General features: G+C 38.1%; 2 protein-coding genes across 2 annotated transcripts; one reads left to right on the top strand and one right to left on the bottom strand.

Moving 5' to 3' along the window:
* Nucleotides 1-6,334: 6,334 nt before the first annotated feature.
* LOC140941290 (QRFP-like peptide receptor) lies at nucleotides 6,335-7,923 on the top strand. Its single transcript, XM_073390272.1, has one exon. The coding sequence runs from the start codon at nucleotides 6,372-6,374 to the stop codon at nucleotides 7,269-7,271; it is 900 nt and encodes a 299-aa protein (XP_073246373.1). The 5' UTR covers nucleotides 6,335-6,371; the 3' UTR covers nucleotides 7,272-7,923.
* Nucleotides 7,924-9,617: 1,694 nt separating this feature from the next.
* Nucleotides 9,618-13,259, bottom strand: LOC140940886 (uncharacterized). The gene is made up of 3 exons (XM_073389852.1): nucleotides 13,114-13,259; nucleotides 11,123-11,447; nucleotides 9,618-10,255 (listed from the first exon to the last, which is right to left on the bottom strand). Exons 1-3 carry the CDS (start codon nucleotides 13,228-13,230, stop codon nucleotides 9,870-9,872), a joined length of 828 nt encoding a protein of 275 aa, XP_073245953.1. The 5' UTR covers nucleotides 13,231-13,259; the 3' UTR covers nucleotides 9,618-9,869.
* Between the last annotated feature and the right edge of the window lie 1,079 nt (nucleotides 13,260-14,338).

The raw sequence follows: 14,338 nt of genomic DNA on the forward strand, positions 1-14,338 counted from the left end.
AACGATGGAATACAGGACTTGCTTATGTTTATGAGTTCCTCGAGGAATAAATTCACCCTTTTGTACCAAAACTCGTTAACAGATGTTTTTGTTGGTTTCCGTCCGCCGTGTTGGCGTCCATCCAGGTGGGCACCAGCATGGCGTCTCCCTACAAATCTCAATAAATTTGGGTAATACATTTCTTCGGATTTCTCGTATACGGAATATTCTTCTGACCTGAATCTTGGCGAGGGACTTAAGACTTTATCTATTGAACGAGTTTGATTTTTATTTTGATCTACTTTGAATGGCGTGACATTGAAAACCAGCAATTGGGGAAGACGCGAAAGTGAAAGGTGCGCGAAAAGTTGACCGAGCGGGAAAAAGCCCGTCCTCTCCTCAGTTTCCTCCTGTTTTCTTTTGTGTTCGCACTTTCTCAATTCAGCGGACCCGACTATCTGAGAGCCTGGAACAAGCTAAGTAAAGCACGAACTTTACGACCGTTTCCAACAAAGAATAACAGCCAATTTGCGTGGTGTACAATAAAAGCCTTGCCAACTTTAGTCATAGGAAGCTTAAGCAACGACGACGGCGAAGGCAACGAGAACGGCAAAAAAGCAAAACAACGATTTTGCACGTGCATCACGCTTTTTTGTACGTTTCTTTGCCGTCGTTGTACGATTACGACGTGAAACGGAGTAAGACAACGACCCTCTTTTTCTTTTCCTGATTATTGATAAAGTCCTTTAGAATTCAACTCCCGATAAATTCGCCAAGATTTGACGAAATGAACGAGATGAAATAAGCGCGATAAAGTTTGACGCAGCGCGAACGCACTTTTTTTTAGTGACGTTTTCGTAGCCGTCGCCGTAGTTGTTGCTTAATATTAAAGAAAGAGGCCTACGAGTCACTGGTAACGAGGACTGTCAATCAACTGTGTCAAAAGTCGACAAGAATCAAAAGTCATGTTTGGATAAAATGGGCAAAATTCGCGAGTTTCAGCCTTTAAAATTACAATCCTGGACAAAAGTCCTTGGGACAGTACTGCAACATTCATATTTTTCTGTCATTTATCGGTTCCCTCTAAAAACAGCTGGTGCATCCTTTTCGAAATTTCCTTGCAGTTCTCCCTCCCTTCACCCTATAAAGAGTTAAAACTCTGAATACACGCGTCCAACATTGTTTGTGGGGTGAGGGGAGGGGTTAAACCTGTGTTAATTGGAAAACGCCCCAGAGATGTAACTCTCCTGAAAGTGTACCTTTTAAAGAAATCACCAAAACAGAAACAACCAACAATTGAAAACAGCTAAGATACCAGAAGCCCGTAATGGCAACAAGACCAAAAAATGAAAGCGATCTTAAAATGGCTCAAACCAGAAAATCATAAAGCCCAGTGTATCTCTCCTGAAAAGATTCCAGCATCAAAATTCACGAGTAAAACACAATGGCGCGTTTGCAGGTCCAGCATCATTCGACACTGTTGAATCGGTTGATGTAACGATCTCTTTCTGAGTACAGTATGTTGCCCAGTATCCGGACACTTCAGTTTAACATTGCAATAACTTTCCTGTGTTGGTCGCAAGAGCTCTGAAATTTGGCCCAGAGAAAATCTATTTAGTCTTTAATATGACGAAAGACAGTTTAACTTTTTTGCTTTGTTTCCATCGCGAAATTAATATTTTTGCGGAGCTCCTATGTTGCCCAGTATCCGGACAGCTGGCCCAGTATCCGGACACAACAATAACAACGTAATTGTACATAAATATTAGCCATGGAATGTTTATTCCCCTCAACAGAACGGCGTCTTCTGCGACTGTTTCGCAAGTTTTCAACTCGCCAAAACCTTCATCTTAAAGCTTAAATGTTCAGCTTTCATTCGAAATACTTCGTTTACCGATAACTGAAAAGGGCGCCTCAAAAACTGAGTTTTTGTTATAAGTGTCCGGATACTGGTACCGTCCGGATACTGGGCAACATACTGTAGGGCACAAACGCAGCAAATGAAAGATTAAAAACGAATTCGAATCAAGGCCAGAAACTCAGGTCATTTTCACCTTCTAACCCATTGATATAACCCTCATGGCAGGCACAAAAATGGGGAGCGGGAAGGGGGAGGGAGAAAAGCGCAAATCCCTCTCCCCCCTCCCTTTTTCTCTTTCTCCTTATCCCCTACCCCTTTTGACGCCTGCTTCGAAGGCGGCTTCCAAGGCTACATTGAGAAAACTTTTGGATCAGTTTTCTGAAAAGTAATTTAGTCGCAACAGTGAAATCATCACATCTTCTGTTGGTGAAGAATAATACTCTTTTCAACTTTATTATGGAATGGTTTATGATGTTTGAATGTGCTGGGTTTTCATATACGTTACCGAAATTCTTGCCCCAAGAGACGTTCCTCTTGAGTTTGCTCTAACATTCTACGCGGCGGGAAAGGTTTTGTCGAGTACCAATTACCATGTATTTTGTCTTTTCCGGATGGGCAGTTGCCATATTAGAAATAAGATCCCGCTGAAGGTGTGGCCGCTCCAGCATAGAAAGTAGCATCATCAGCTAATAGGCCATTTTTATTCTTCTAGGTTAAGTTAAGGGCAGGTCGTTGATAAACAGGAGGAAGAGGACAGGGCCCAGAATTGAGCCCTAAGGAAGTCCAGCACTCAATACTTCACTATCGTTGTCTCGTGTTCCTGTCCTCCACAAAACGTGAAATAAGGTACTTTTACGTCCTATTCGGGTAACGAAGGCAAAGAATGTACAAATTAAAAATGCGTGATGCACGTGCAAACCTATTACTTGTTTGCCTTTTCTCGTGCCGTCAATGTCGTTGTTGTTTGCTCCCTTTTGAAGAAGAAGACGTAATATTGCTCGTTTAGATTAAAAGGGGATCCCGGATGTTGGCCCAGCATCATCCAACACTGTCGGTTAGTATAGATCCCTTTAAGCGATCGCAGAATTGTGACTCATTTAGACCTTATCCAACGGCCAACACCTCGATTTAATAACATCCTAAATGCCACATGTTACCTCCAATATTACTGAGCGAAATAACATTTATCACCCTCGTGCATGTGGTGAATCATGACTTAGGGAAGTCTAAGCGATACGAACGCGATAATTTTCTAAAGTTGCTTTTTCTTTCTTACCTTTTTTTTTGGAGATATCAACGGCTGCTACAAGGAAAAGATTGTGAAGTAATTAGGCCAAATTTAGCAGCACTTTTATGTTTTCTAATGCAAGGAAAGGCCAATAGTTCGTGTCGCATTTTCTGCGGGGCTTCTTTTGGGCGAAACGAAAATAAAATGAAACTTGAACGGAAATATTTATCCGCATAATGTGGAGCTTTACATTTTATCTAAACAAAACAAAGCAAACATAGCGCAGAAAATCACTTGCCTTCAGTTTAATTACAGCCATGACAGGTGCTTGTCAAATGGCTTATTTTGCCGGACTTTCGATTCAGGGCAGATGAGTGTGCGGCGTACGTCGGTCCAACTAATATAATTTCAGTTTCGTGATGACCACCTGACCAAGTTTGGTGTAGAAAACAAGACCACACTACAAGAAACTTTCAACTGAAGGTACATAGCTGCGAGTAACAACGTTCATTGTTCTAAAAATGCTTTTATACTTGTTTAGCAAAGCCATTTACTACTCCCTTAGTATCAGACTTTTCATCGGTGGCTTCTTATAATAACAAACAGCTCTCTGCATTCTTATTTTATCTGTACGGATAGGAAAACATATTTTTACTATTCATAACCTGTCGCAACTGTGAATGTACATTGACTTGTTGTCGTCTATCTGTTTTAGTGTAAGACACAGGACATAAGGACATTATGTGAATTCCCTGAAAAGCAATTTATCCTACAAAACAAAATTAATACAAGCTGCTTTGGGGAAAAACAATGCGTTTTCAAACTCTTTTATTGAATTGTTCATTATCTTGACATTTGATTGCCAATCCCCTCGAATGCAATTTTAAAACGCTGTGGCGAAGCTATTATCAATGCCTCAGAAACGAAATTAATTTTTGTTAGTATTTATTGTCAATGACGTATGCCATACCCTACTAAAACTGAAAATGACAAATATATTACTTTCATTCACTGTATTTGAAATCAAGACGGAATGTATTTATGCATAGGATCTTTGACCTCAGATCTAAGGTAAGAAACAAACGTGCCTAATAGAATTAGGTTCAGGATTATGTTTCTTTTTACAGTTCGCTTCTGGAACTTAAGTTATCCATCATTCACAGCCTTATATTCATTGTTCATCACTACTGAAACTTAGATATTTCGCTGCAATGCTTCTGGCTGAGTTGACCAGAAGATCTGAGGCTCTGGTGACGTGAAACGCCAGGCGTCAGTTTGTAACACGTGACCAAGTTTTTCCACTACTGTTTACTGTAGAGATATGAGATAGATCCATGCCATTTTTTTCCACAAGAATAAATTTTGGAAAGTTTCTATCCGCTCATTCCTTAGTTTGAGAAACCCTGGGCCTAGACGAGAACTAAATAAAAAAGATGAATGTTCTTGTTGGTGTTTAATTAGTACAAACTTGATATCTTTTGAAAAGGAAAGATTTGTGAAACACGAATTGAGATTGTTAATTTGTGATTTTCAATTCTTGAGGAATCAAACATTGAAAATCAGGATTGTGAAGTTTTGATTTTCAATTTTCAATTTGGAATCAAAGTCAAAGGGACGAAAACCACACGGACCCAGGGGCACCCAAGGACGATTCCCTCCCAAAATGCATTGAAAACACTTTTTTAAACTATCCACGTTGCGTTGCATCCAAAAAACGGCTGCGAGCGAGACAAGAGTACTTTTAGACCTTTGCAAATGCATTCTAAGCGACCCTCTAAAATTTGTATCTGTTCGGTCATCCTAGGGGAACTTGAGTCTTCTCGAAACTGCAAGGGCTTTGGAATTATTTTCCCGAAAAATTTAGATGCAATTCAGCGCATTACGAAAGTGAAAAGAATTTTGATTCCTCTTTCCATCACATTTTTGAATCCGAAAATTTTAGGTTTCCTTTTTCCTACGAAAAATAACCTAGCCTGGGGTGTGAAATGTGAAACATTGAACTTCAGAAAATCGTAGGGAATTTTTTAGATAAGCTTCAAAAGCTGTACATAAATGGAGCGGTCATCCACAAATTTTTAGTTGTCCTCAAGTAATACAAAATTCTACGCGATATTTGCTTCTCCGAACAGATATTTTACAGAAAACAGTAGTCGGGTACCCCTGAAGTTTATAGATCTCCACAGAAGTTGCAAATCAGTAAATATTAAATTCAAACATACATGTACACACAAACATCCTCTGCTCGCGTATAGCTTGGCTGGGTGATGCGGGCGGGGGAAAACATAAGGTAATTGACTAGGAATCAATGACCTGGCAATTCAGGGATTTTTGAACAATAACACTCGACAAAGATAAGCCGGTCGTGACTGTAGACGGCATGAATAATTCGAATTCTATTTCATTAAAAAATGGCTTAAAGCATCTCAAGGTGCGGTAATCTACATTGTATATTTTGTTTTGAATACAATCAGATAGTAAACCGAACACGTACTCGATGCATTCTTTCTTTTTCAACTTGATTCCAGTTTGTGCCTTTTTGGAGGGGGCTGCGGGAACAGTGCTTTGGAACTAGAAAAAAGGCGGCACATAAAGGAAAGTTGCGTTCTGTAGATCCCGAATTTAAGTTGCCATGGGCACGGTACCAATCCTGTATTCTGGCGTTACTAAAAGAAAAAAGTTGTATTACGTTTACAGTTTTTAGTGCTTATTGTAACAGTTGAACACAGTGCTCGATCGTGAACATGGTCTTCCCTCAGTTTGGCAATCACTTAAAAGAGATCGAGGAGCTCTTTCAGGGAAGCAAGATACTTTACCTGGTCCAATAATAACATGTATAACAATAGCTATTAATGGAGATTTAAGAATGCTGAGATGTAAGTTATTCCAAAGCTTTGGTGCAACAATGCAGAGCGCCCGATCTCCATAAGTTTTAAGTTTAGTCAGTTACACCGTTTGGAACGTAATACCGAAAAAACTTTCGATCTTTCGATGACTCAGCAGACTAGAAATGTAAGACGGTGCCTTGTCGTTGAGTAACATTTTTTTCTCGCGAGGCCATGCAATGAAATGTTTGGATCTACGACAATGTCTCTGAATAGAAATATTTCCTATTTCAGCCATCGATAGTAGAAAGACTGCTATGCATGCTTCAACCCTCGGCTTTTTATCACAAGTTTACCGTAATTACATAAAATATTTGTTATCGATTTTAAGGTGACAATAACGGGGTCTTAAAATTCTTCTTTTCCTTTTTCTCTTTCAGAAAAGTTAAATCAGTGGCTAGTATTCCAAACGCCTCAAATTATGGAAATTATTTTGCTGTTGTTTTTCTCAGTGATTATGATTGTGAATCTGAGTCTTAACATGTTGGTGGTCCTTGCTGTGACGCGCTTCAAACAAAAACAACCGCCAATCAATTACCTTTTCCTCAACTTGGCTTTGTCTGATATGTTGGTGGCAACATCTTTGATCCCCCAGTACATTATCAGACCTGTGTTTACGCTTCCAGACGGATGGGCTGGCACTTTGCTTTGCAAGCTTTTTGTTGGAGGTTTCACGATGTGGGTGGCAGGATGTGCTTCTACTACTATTCACGTTGTCATCGCTCTGGAGCGTTTTTATGCCACCCGCTTAGGAAATCGCGCGCGGAAACTTCAAGGAAGAAAGTTGAAGATGGCTATTGGATTGGTTTGGATTTATGCTGTGTTAACGGAGATTCCTCCATTTTGTGTAATGACATATGATAAAAGTCGCAAATCTTGTTTTGAAAAGTGGCCGAATCAGCTTCATGGAAAGATTTACACCGTATTTACATTTCTAGTAGATTTTGCTATTCCCCTTATTATTATGGCCGCTCTCTATTCTAAAACCTTGATGGTTTTGTGGGTGGATTCTAAACGCTCGAAAACTTCATTATCGGCAGTGAAGACACGGAAACGAGTTACAAAAATAGCTATCATAGTCACAGTGCTACATGCCTTATGTTGGTTTCCAGATGCGACATCATATCTACTAGTGTATCATGTGCCTGGTTTAGTGGAGTATGGTTCAATTATGTACCACGCATGCGTGATACCGGTCGCAGTGGGCACATGTTTGAATCCGATTGTTTACGCTTTGCAGAGTTCAAGATTCAGGATGCAGATTAAAAATATGGTTCGTTGCTTCAATGTGATGAATTCCAAGAAAGTGTTTGTTCAGTAAACTCGACGGCTTTGGAAAACTCCAAACCCACTTATTAAATGCATTAGAATTTAATGCTGACTTGAATGGTATAAGTGTAGCAGGAACTAGAGTAGCTTGATCTGGTCGTCTTAATTTCAATCAAGATATCACTGCTAATAATACAGAATTTTTTTTAGCAAATCCTGGCGTGGACGCCATATCTGGGTTGAGTTTGTTGCTTGTTCTCTCCATTGTTCCGAGAGGTTTTCTCCGGGTACTTTGATTTTCCCTTCACCATAAAAACCAACCACTTCAAATTTCCAGTTCGATCTTTAACACACGGACATATTAAAAAAACTCCTAAACTCTTGGGTGCCAAATTACAATTTTTCAGGATATCTAAAACCAGAAGAGTATATATGGAATAGCTTACAGCCAGCATAACTGACTAATTTCATTCACCAGCGAGCTGAGAAAAATAGTTATACATGGACGCTTCGAGAAATTACTTCATCGTTAAAAACACTATAATTCTCAATATTGATGCAGGCCTACAAGTGGACATAAAACTCAGGGCCCAGTTGTTCAAAGGCCGATTAGCGTTAAGTTATCTTAACCCAGCGTTGATTAACCCGGTCCAGTATGTTATAGTTGTTTACTTTAATAAAGAAAATGAAGATCAGTAAATTTACACGTGAGATTTTAATTGAGCTTAAAAGGCTTTTGATAGTGTTTATCGCTCTATGCCTTTCATAAAACAAATTTGCCTTGTGAATTTAAGGGATGTTTAAACGGGGAAATGGAAATTGAAAAATTGTGAACAATTCCCTTCTTGCCCGACTGGGACAATCAGAATCGTTAAGAATGGTGACGAGTATGATATCCTACACCTCGACCATTTCCAACTTCTCCACAATGCCATTTGTTTTTCCCAAGAGAATTGACGAAACTCATTCAAAAAAAATGTAAGGAAAACAAATTGTATTACGGGGAACGTGAAAGTCGCAGATTTGCGCTACACCGTTATGTTTACCCAACACTTCAGTATCATCGCATGAATAATTAAGTTTTCCATTTGTTCGATATCTTTTCCTCTTTGAGTTAATTTGATACTGCATTAGTTTTTTCAATGAACTTTCATGCTGCAACTGTCTACATTTTCCACCGTTTCCTTCTCCTTTTTAGTGTGCTCTGTCACCTGACTAGATAAGGTTATTCGTTTGCGCGTAAAGGTTTTCTTTGATTTAATAGAAAAGTGCTAATAATTCGCTGTTGTTTGTTTTGGGTTTTCTCCCTCGGGTGCCAAGAATTAATGGCGAGAGGGTTAAAAGGCTCGGATTTACGTACTTTCGTAAAATACGATTTTGTGGTCACGGATCGGAACTTATCACAGCCGACCCGCTGCAAAGGTTACCTTCTGTAGACAAAAGTATGAAGGAGCAATTGGCACTTTTTACAAAAACGTTGTCATTGTTTTCACAAAATTATAGATAAACTATTTAAACAATGCCCATAACCAAGTTACCAACAGAGCTGCACTCAGTTCACCACTGAGACGAGCTTAAGAAGACTATTAATAGAACTAGGCTATCGGTCAGAGAATCTTTTATTAATCAAGCACAACTCTTCATCACTTGGGAATGTGCCTTACGTATACACTAGCATTGGAAGATCTCTTTCTCCTCCACAAGTTGAGCGGCAAAGTTATCCTTGAAACTGATTAAATAACTAACAAGACATTGAGATGAGCAGGTAGCACTGAGATAAGGTGAGCGGGATAACTACTAGGAATGTGTTGAACAATTCAGTCTGAGTAGTATAGTAGGGATGACACTAACCTTTTTTGCGGTTGGAATACATTAACCGCGATGACGTCATAGCTATTGGTGTTTATCTCGTGAATAAAATGCGGGGGAATCACATTAACTATCAAGCACCGAAACCTTCGTCGCCAATTTCCTTCATAGCTTTTACGGTTTTTAAAAGAGAATTTTATTTACTGTTCTTCTGGAGGTAAATATTAATTAATCAAACACTTTCTCGGCAAGAGGCAGAACGATCTGATCAAAGAAACTAATTGGAGCAATCTTGCCGACAGAACATTTGAAGACGAGACAAAACATGCAGCTTTTAAGGAGAATTTTTCCAGTTTTGACTCAATAATAACTGTTAGGCACCGAAATTGCGTCACAAATTTCCTTCATAGCTTTCGCCATTTTTAATGGAGATTTTTATTTGCAGTATTTCTAGAAAATTGTCATTCATTAGTAAAATTATACTACAAAATATCTAGTGTTACTGAAGCGTAAGGTACCCCCTTTAAAAGAAAACAAAATAAACAACAACAACATAAAAAAGAAGCGAAAAAGAAAAAAAAGCAGGTCATGGAGGACACACATCACAATTTTATTATGCAGCGTCAGAATGAGAAATTACATTTACAATTTGCATTTCGTTTCTTTAACAAAATTTTATTGAGACAGCATATAACTTAACTGCATTTATATTAACTTGATTAAGCATCAATGTCATTGTTATAATTTGATATGTACTGGCCATTTACATTGCACCACTCAAAGGCACACAACACAACGAAACACAACGAAAAAAACTGGGAAACCGTTGATTACAATAACGTTAAGTGCAAACCACAGATGTCAGCACACCTCCCACCCAACCTGGGGCAATATGTCCCAACAAGAAACAAGCAACTGGATTCATTAAATCACAGCCAATACCAATATAAATGAAAGGTGTGAATATTTTTTTAAGCCATTTAAAGAAATTTACTGCTTTCTGTTTGTCATCTTCAGTAAAAGATCGCAGGCCATTCCAGCCAACGTCATCCTCCTCATCATAATTGTCCTCATCATCCGAAAGAGTTGTGCTTTCCATGGGGTTATTGCTCAGCTCAGGGTGAAAGTGAAACATTGTAATAATATCTTTAGGAGTGGGAAGGGTATCTTTGCTCCAAGGAAACAAACAGACTTCTATCACTCCATCACTTTCATTTCCCCACATTCCTAAAAAGAAAACATGATAACAGCATCCATTGCAGTCAGTCACATAATTGTATTCTCCGTTCCCTCCCATTTTCTCTTGGTAACTTCCTCCTTTTATCCCTTATTTTATTGTGATTTTATGGTGAAATATAAAGTACTGATATTTGCATAATTTCCCATTTTTTCTCCTGCTTCCCACCCTTTTAGATCTCCCACCTCCTGCCCTTTCCTCTCCCTTCTCCTATATTCCTGCCACCCACTCTTCTCCCAGGGTCCCAACCCCCTTTTGTCCCCCACCAATAAGGTAAATCTTCAGTAGCTGCAGCGTATTGTACTCTTAAAAAAGTCAGGGAAAGTACTTTATCACACTGTACTTCAACTAAATTAGTCAACTAATAGGCTACAGTGTAATTCCCCTGTGAATTTTACAGGCAGTGTTCAGCCAGGATCAATAAACCACGCCTTCTAAGCCTAAGAATGGACTGTACTCTTGATGACGTGCAGTTTTTACTGTATTAATAAGTCAGTTACTAGTACCTCACTCACCACTTGGGTGATGAGAAAATAGAAGTAGCAAAGTTCTTTAACAAATAAAAGATTCATGAAATTGAGATCAGTATCTTTAAATATTAAGGAATAATCAGAGGAATAAATTATGTCACTTTGTGCACTGATTGCAAAATAACAACATTATTAATTCCACTAAATAACATCAAATCCTATTCAACTTATTAATAATGTATTTAAAATAATAATAAATATTTATTTATTTATTAATACTTAAGAGTATAAACTTCACTGTAACAATTTGACTATCACATATCACATTTATACCGTCTCTCATGTACATAAAATTTCTGTACCACAGAGCTCAAATGAAGGGCTTACCGCAGTCTAATTGTAACTCGTCGGCAGCTTTCTGAATCTTCATTAATATGGCTACAGCTCGGTAGAAATCTTTATATCTCAGATCCTTATCTGACTCAAGTTTGTACTTTGCCAAATGAACTATACCACATTTCCAGCGTTTTGGGGGATCAGCGAAGACATACAAATCTGAATCATCGTCATCATTATTGTCATCATTCCAGTAACAGAACCATTCCTCAGGATTTTGCCAAACAGCTAAATGGCCACTTGGCTGCTCCTCATCATCAAAATTATAATGGCTGAGAGTATAGGTCTTATAAAATGACTCTGATGAAATTACCTCCTACGTAAAAGTAAATAAATACACAGTCAGACATACTTTCTACTAAATCGTTTCTCACGCTTTTGAAAGATGAAAGAACATCAATCCTAATCTCCAGGTTGTTATTACACATGCGTTGCATGGATGTAGCCAGCAACTTATTCATTTGTACTTCCACTAAGAATGAATAGAATGCACAGTATGCAATTTGATCACGCACCTTTGGACCTCCTATCACTCATAATCTGATCACCGTTGTTTTGACAATCTGTCACGTGAAACTTACACAAAGCACAACGATGGCGCAAAAGTGTAAAAAAAAAAACGCCTCATCGTATGTTACTGATCGTTGTCGCTTGCACTCTGTAACCTTTCTTTGCTTATTGTTGTATTTCAATCAGTAACACCATATATATAGAATTGATAATGCTGAATAAACTTGTTGTTGTTGTTGTTGTTGTTGACATTTTTAAGTTAACAAGAAAGGTCTGGATAATCAGTGAATTTGTAAGACTGAAAGTTTGCAGATCTGTGTCTATTGAATAGTTTCAAACCGAGAGGGGCTGGGTACAAGTTCGTTTATTATGATTTAAAACAACATGAAACCCATGTAGTCAGAAAGAGCACATTGAAATCAACAGCATTCCCATACATCTCTTACAAATTTTCAAGTTTTTAAATATAGCTGTATCCTGTTCAATATTGGCCAGATCATCACCATAATAAACCAACTCGTAACCAACCCATCTTGGTTTGAAACTAAGCAATAAGGTGCGCAAAAACACTGATTGCGTCCCATTCCATGCATCTTATGAGATAATAATGCGTATAATAATGTATGTATGTAATAATGCATTGGCATACATGGCAGAAATTGCTTACCTTGGAAAACTGCAACACTATATGCACATTAAAATGAATTATGAATAAAACAAGCCCCAAAATACTCCCCTGCCAAGAGACACCTATAAAAACTGGTTGAGCTTCTGATAACACAAATACTGAACAAACTGTGATCTACAAAAAGGGTATGAAGTGAACCACTCCAATTCAGTTTTCCATGGATTTCATGCAATGGAATTTTTTTCAGGAGTTCAGCATGACTAATAGCATCAACCGCTTTAGATAAATCAATAAACACACATCGTGTTAGTTTCTTTTTTCAGCTTGTTTCTCATGGCATCGATAAAGTGAGTATCTTTGTGGCTTATCAGGTCATTCTTTGAAGCAGCAGAATTCAATGGTAGATGATTAAAGCATTAGATTTCCACTGTTGTCAATCCACAGGGAAAAATATCTCTGTCAGTAACAGATATTTTTAGGCCAGATATAGTCTTGGATAAAAAAAATTCCAGAGAAACACAATACAATTATAAAAAAATATAGAATTTAAAATATCCAATTTCTGGGAGCTCTGAGAACGAGACCATCTGCAATAGTGACTTAAATCAATCCAAGGAATTGTTTGTAGGCAAGAAAAATCAGTGAGAGCTGCTTGTCTTGACGGGATAAACTGGAAATTTCAAGCACTGGGGTTGCACAGTACAGTACTACTGTCCATAGGTCTGTAGTACTTAAGGATATTTCATATCAATATTTGCAGGTCCTGATAACCACCTACATAAGTATATCAAGTATTAAAGTAGCTTCTACACTCACATAATCTATAATTATTGCTATTACTCACTTTCCAAGATTTGCAGACCAACATGCATTTTAACACATCCTGCAGTGGCAAAAATTGGGCAATTTTGCTGATAATTTCTGGAGGAAAGGAAGCTACATCAACAAGTGAAGAGGCCATTTTGTACTTTTCTGCCACAATGTTTCACTCTACATGGATAAAAAGAAGACAGAACACTGATAAACATAAAAGGGGAACAGCATAGCAATGTGACAAAAGTTAAACGCTTTTGTATCCTGAATTTAAAAAGAAACTTGAGAGAAAAATGTTTTAAATAATATTAGATGGGACATCACACAGAATGGCCTGGAAGTCACAAATAGAGGTCCATCCATTGACAGTCACAGACTGCCTTCTACAGATGTAATGTAGCAATTGGCACTTCTTGAGTCTACATTTGACATACTAAACATGATTAAAATGAAACCATAAAGAATAAAGCTAATGGGCTATTTATTCAACCTTAAGCTACAAACTTCCCTCTGCCTTCCAATAATGTATTTCTTCTTGCTCTTGAAAAAGCCTTTATGGGCCTGTTCCTGCACAGTTTCATGAAAGGCTACTCAAGGCTACTCCTTTCTCTAATTTTAAACATCTGTGAAATCCTTGTTTATCCCTGAAGAAGGAGCTTAAAAATAACTTACATATTTTACCCCGTAAGAACTTAACTTTAGATTCTACTCTCACTGTGCGTTTCAAATTTTGTAAGCCAGTCATGTATATATGCAGATGACACAGTGATTTACTTCAGTGCAAATTGATGTCAAAATATTGAATACCACCATGAATGCCGACCTTGCCAATCTTGCCGAATGGTTTAACAACAACTACCTGTCCTTAAATACATCGAAATTGAAGTTCACATTGTTTGGTAGGAAAAGCCTGGGGATTCAGTAGACCTGTCCAAGCAAGCTTGTCACTGATCACGAAAACCTGGAGAGTGAAGATTCAATCAAGTATCTCGGTGTTGTCATTCATAATCTGAATTAATCGGACTTGGAATGAGCATATTGAATCATTGGTTGCAAAAGTGAATCAAAGAATTGGCTTAACTTGTTAAATCGTATCAAACATCTATTGCCTTTGGATGCGCCAGTTGCATTATACAATTCTTTAATAAGACCTCTCTTTGACTTTGCTGATACCATCTGGGGAGACAGAGACAATTTTGCATTAATGCATGATTTACAGGTCTTGCAAAATAAGGGTGCCAAAGTTATCCTTGATT

This window comes from Porites lutea, chromosome 6 (assembly GCF_958299795.1).
Source record: "Porites lutea chromosome 6, jaPorLute2.1, whole genome shotgun sequence".
Taxonomy (NCBI): domain Eukaryota; kingdom Metazoa; phylum Cnidaria; class Anthozoa; order Scleractinia; family Poritidae; genus Porites; species Porites lutea.